Source organism: Quercus robur, chromosome 8, assembly GCF_932294415.1.
Source record: "Quercus robur chromosome 8, dhQueRobu3.1, whole genome shotgun sequence".
In the NCBI taxonomy this organism is placed as follows: Eukaryota; Viridiplantae; Streptophyta; class Magnoliopsida; order Fagales; family Fagaceae; genus Quercus; species Quercus robur.
The window spans coordinates 20,103,884-20,109,354 of record NC_065541.1 but is presented as its reverse complement, the minus strand read 5'-3'; the positions used below and the strand labels follow the sequence as shown (position 1 = coordinate 20,109,354).

Sequence of the window (5,471 nt, the reverse complement as noted above, 5' to 3'; positions counted from 1 at the left end):
TAAATCCCACCTCAATCAAACAAAGAACAATCTAGTCCATGATAACTCTCTCAAAAGCTTTGACCCAGCCACATCATCACCAATCTTTTTTATGAAAACCCACAAAATGGTCCAAACCTATGAATATTTTTGTATTCTTATAAGCTTGCCTATAGAGGTTGATGAGTGAAAGAAACACCAAACACACCCATCAAAAAAAAAAAAAAAAAAAAAGTATATGCTATTATGCTAACGTGTCTCGAATATGTTCACCGATTACAGCACTTTTTTGTCTCTTTATTCCTTCTTCTCTTTCTTAATTTTGACCAATAATTCAAGCCTAACCCCACGTGTACGCACGCGCCACTCACACTTTTACCGACGTGGCTTTTTCCCACGCGTGAAAAACGCATTCTCACTGACCAAACATTCTTTTTCACTATGACAAGCCCTTTTTACCTTCCTTTTTTGGGGGCCTCATTCTTCTAGAAAAATTGTCGTGATTTATCGCCACGTGTCCAATTTTTGGGGTGGTGACTCACTACTGTGATTTCGTCACGGTTCATGCACCGCAGCAAAGTCACCGTACTAAAATCTAGATAAGGTCGGCCACACGATATCGTCGAAAACAAGGACACGTGGTGCATTTTGAAAGGTGATGAACTGAGGTAGGTCCCACTGAACCAACAGCGAGACAAGGACGACCGTACTTATCTCTCAATCCAACCCCTGTCTATTTAAACAACTCCAATACCTTCAATTTTGAAAAAAAATAGAAAGAAAGAAAATTCAAAATATCTCTAATTTCTCTCTCGCTTTCTATCTTTGAATTTTCTTACCTAAATTTGTGAAAAGAATTGTCGCCGGAAATGGGTGTACCTGAGACAGACCCACTTTCTCAGCTAAGCTTGCCACCAGGATTTCGGTTCTTTCCGACTGATGAGGAGCTTTTGGTGCAATATCTATGTAGAAAAGTAGCTGGGCACCATTTCAATTTGCAAATTATTGGTGACATTGATTTGTACAAGTTTGATCCATGGGTGTTACCAAGTAAGATTTTCTAAATTAGGCTTTTAGCCAACAAGCTAGGCAACAATCTTTAACTATAATTCAATTATTATGTGCTAATTTTATATTTTATAATTTGTTTTGTGTAGGCAAAGCTATATTTGGTGAAAAAGAATGGTATTTTTTTAGTCCTAGAGACAGGAAGTACCCAAATGGATCGAGACCAAATAGGGTTGCTGGGTCTGGTTATTGGAAGGCAACTGGGACTGACAAAGTTATCACCACCGAGGGTCGTAAAGTTGGTATTAAGAAGGCTCTAGTATTCTATATTGGAAAAGCCCCTAAAGGAACAAAAACTAATTGGATTATGCATGAGTATCGCTTATTAGAGCACTCACGAAAGAATGGAAGCACTAAGGTAACAATATATAATTTGGTAACATTTTAATGTGTTTAATTTAATGTTTTGTGTTTTTTTTTTTTTTTTATACTAAATGAGTTTATTTATTTATTTATTTTTTATGTTGTAGTTGGATGATTGGGTTTTATGTCGGATTTATAAGAAGAACTCGAGCGCTCAGAAGCCAATAACGACAAGTGTTTCAACTTCAAGCAAAGAACAAAGCAATGATTCATCGTCTTCATCTCACCTGGACGACATGTTGGACTCGTCGTTTCCTGAAATTAATGACAGTTTCTTCGCTTTGCCACGTGTGAATTCCCTCAAGAACTTTCAAAATGATGAGAAGCTCAATTTCCAGAATCTGGGTTCTGGGAATTTCGACTGGGCCAGCCTTGCTGGGCTCAACTCGGTGCCTGAACTCGCGGTTGAAAACCAAGCTCATCAACCTCAGACTCAGGGGATGGTGAATTACAACAGTAATGACGTTTATGTCCCTTCTATCCCACAGCTTTGCCACGTGGATGAAGAGGTTCAGAGTGGACTCAGAACAAACTCGGGGATGTTTCAGCAGAACCCGAACATGTTGACTCAGAACTACTCTAACTCGCTCGACCCATTTGGGTTTCGGTACCCAACTCAATCGGGTGGGTTCGGGTTTAGGCAGTGAAAGAGTTATTTCAACAGAGAAAAAACAGCTTGAGAGAAGGTTAAAAAGTAGGGAATGCATTTCTTTTAGAACAGAAAGTAAATGCATCTCTGTAAATATTTTTGGGATTATTTGGGCTAACATTTTGGCTTTAGATTCCAAAAGTGGAAAGTTTGGGAACTCTTTAGTGTTGGATTGTAGCACCAAAAGGGCATATGAAAATTTGTTCCTTTTTTTTGCTGGGGTAGGGGCATATAGATTCAATGTATAAAAAAAAATGAAAAAAAAAAAAAATTGTACAATTAAATCTTGATTAATTAGACTAAGATTTCCAGCTAGTGTTTCAACTTCAACTACGTCATGTTTGGACATCAATAATTTTCTTGCAAATTGCAATTAGGCTCTTTGTTTTTTGCTCCAATTGTGCCGGTGCTGGATGTGATTTATGAATTTGTGGATAGCAAACAACGGTAGCTAAGAGGATGGTGATGGGTCATCGTGGTAGGACATACCGACATAGATGATAGTAATGATAAATTATCTAATTATTAAAAAAAAAAAATGTGGGACATTGGTGATGCAATGAAAATGGCCATGCATTATTGGAGGAATTATTTGAAAGGTTAAGATTGATCATTTCTATTAGAAGGTTCACTTTTTGGTATGATTAGAATTATGTAATGTGCCAAAATTGTGGAATGGAGTGGTGAAACAATGGTGGTGACTATCACTAGCAACGGCATAGGTGCATAGAATGATTACTAGTGTCGGAAACAACAGGAATGCGCAGGAAGATTTGTCTTATTTTCTTGTTTTGTTTTGTTTTTTCCACTTTCAAATGGGCTGTGTATTTTTCATTTTCCTTTTTGGGTGCATTATACTTCATCATTCATTATATTGCAATGATTATATGCCATAAATAATTATTTAATCACACTAATATGAAAAATAACTCTGTTCTTCCTTATTGGTGTATATGGAACACTATCTTTGTGACTCAACAGAATGTGTAGTCTTATTGATGCAGGAAGGGGTTACTTTAGCAATAGATAGGGAATCATCTGCATTTTCTTTCTCTATTGATTTCCCCCAATCTGAAACCTAAAATTCTATGATGAGGGATTGTGAAAAAATGGTCTCCTGAGGTTCTTTATTAACTGAGTTGGACATAGAAAGAGAAAATAATTCAAATACATTCTATTCTAGCTAATACACACATTTCAAATAATTGAAATGAGTGTGTATTAGAATAGAATGCACATACCATGGAGCAAATACTAGAAGCACATATATTTGTGACAAAGAAAGACAAGGAGCAAGATAAAAGGCTTATGTTAATATTAATATTGCTTTGCACTACATCTATAAGCCGAAGAAATTACATGTTATCTATTATTGAATATAAAAATACTCCAAATCCTAAGTATTTAGTAAAATATCTTTAATATAAGGTTTTGTTACTATATTGAAATTTTTTATATTGTTATAAAAACAAATAATTACACATAAAAATGAGTAAATTTTGATCAGTGACACTTTTTTTTTTTTTTTTTATGGGGATAAGTGACACTTGATGTAATTTTAAATAATGTTGTGAATTTCAATTAGCTCAACTGGTAAAGTCTCTTGCCATCGAATAAGAAATTAGAGTTTCGAAGCTTGCTTATACAAAAAATCAATTGGTATTTTGGTCAAACGATAAAGAGCAATCAATGGACGTCATAGATTATTACATCACTTAATAATTTTTTAAATAAAAAATTCCTACCAATGAATTGAATTTTCTTAATATGAATATCGAATTTCATATAAATTAGATGTTATTTATTATTTGATTCATAATAATATTTTAAGAATAATTTCAAAATTCAAAAATTAAAATAACAAAAAATTATAAATGAGATTGTTATTAATCTCTAGTCATCTTAGAATTTTAAATTTTATAAGCATGAAAAGTATAAAAAAAAAATATATATATATATATATATAATACAACAATAAATTTGTCATAATTTGCATTTTTTTTTAATACAACTCATTATTTGCATTAAGTAGAAATAGATTGCTTAAAGTTATATATATTGTCACGATATACTTAGCCATTGTCATAGAAAACGAATTTCATGAAAGGAAACACATAAACATGTAAACTCTATATACTAGTGTCGAAACATTTAAGAGCAATTGTTAAACCATCATTCAAGAAATTGAATTTTATGAAAGAACACACACAAAAGCGTGTAACCCCACCATGACAACATAAGTGTGGACACATTTAAGAGTGATTGTTAATATATTACTTAGCCATCATAGGTAGCTAAATATCACAGAAAAAACCACAAGTTACCTCCATATTTCAATGGCAAATCGAAATCTTCTATAACATAAAACAAAGAACTAAAAGAGAGAACAGTCAACTTGTTTTAAGTTGAAGATGTGATGATTCTTAAAAATTCAAAAAAATTAAAATAAAATAAAATAACCAAAATAAAAGTTGAAAACGTGTGGTGACTCTTCCTTCTATTATTATTTTAGGTCAAAGTTATTGGTAGGAAATTAAAACCTAAAATAACAAGGACGCTGACTATGGGCTAAAATACAAGAGTATATGTTTATTATTTTAGGTTAAGTACATGTTTATTCCATTCAAAAAAAAAGTACATGTTTATTATATAAAATTATTGATGAAAAAGAATAGCATTGAAATATTGAGATTTTAGGCTTCACTGGGTATGGTTGAGTAAATTTATTAGAAATTCAGACCCTTATATGCTATGGTATAATATAATTTGCAGTGAAAGTACATTATTCTTTGTCTAACCAACACATTTGTGCAACAGATTGCTATTTGCAAATTTCAACTTTGATTATAACTTTCAAACATAGTTTTTCTTTTCCTTGACAATTCCTAAACAAGAGAATTGAGAAATTACATAGATGCTTCTCCTGCGCAAAACCCAACAATTAGAAAAGATACTCAGCCTAAAAGAATAAAATAAAATTCAACACTTTTTCTTTTTTTTCCTGCTACTGCTAGCCACAAATTCAAGGACCGTGGGGGCATATTATCCTCACACATCCCAGAAAAGTGAAGAATGCCACAAACCCCACCAAATGTCAGATTCGTACAATCAATAGTTAAAAGATAGGTACCAGGTTTTGATTTCTCTTTCAGAGACTGGATTTGGACATTTTTAAAGTCGGGTCCGTTTAATGTATATCTCTAGGTATACATTTTATTATTTATTTTAAGAAATTTTTTAAAGAAAAATTGTATTTAAAAGCAATAAAAAAAAGCTAATTATTTTTTATATAATTTTTTAAATGATTTATTAATATATACCAACATATATATTAGTATGAGATCTTAAGCTTTGGCACGGCGGTCAAATTGTGGACTCAAGTTAGGTCTTAAATTTTAAAGACAATTTTTTA

General features: G+C 32.4%; 1 protein-coding gene across 1 annotated transcript; it reads left to right on the top strand.

The window, feature by feature from the left end:
• Positions 1–732: 732 nt before the first annotated feature.
• LOC126694936 (NAC domain-containing protein JA2L-like) lies at positions 733–2,374 on the top strand. The gene is made up of 3 exons (XM_050391491.1): positions 733–1,029; positions 1,137–1,405; positions 1,518–2,374. The coding sequence occupies exons 1-3, from the start codon at positions 849–851 to the stop codon at positions 2,055–2,057; spliced, it is 990 nt and encodes a 329-aa protein (XP_050247448.1). The 5' UTR covers positions 733–848; the 3' UTR covers positions 2,058–2,374.
• Positions 2,375–5,471: the final 3,097 nt, after the last annotated feature.

Coding starts and splice junctions, on each gene's coding strand:
- LOC126694936 (XM_050391491.1), top strand. CDS start 849: ATGGGTGTACCTGAGACAGACCCACTTTCTCAGCTAAGCTTGCCACCA. Junction 1,030..1,136: donor TGATCCATGGGTGTTACCAA/GTAAGATTTTCT, acceptor TGTTTTGTGTAG/GCAAAGCTATATTTGGTGAA. Junction 1,406..1,517: donor GAAAGAATGGAAGCACTAAG/GTAACAATATAT, acceptor TTTATGTTGTAG/TTGGATGATTGGGTTTTATG.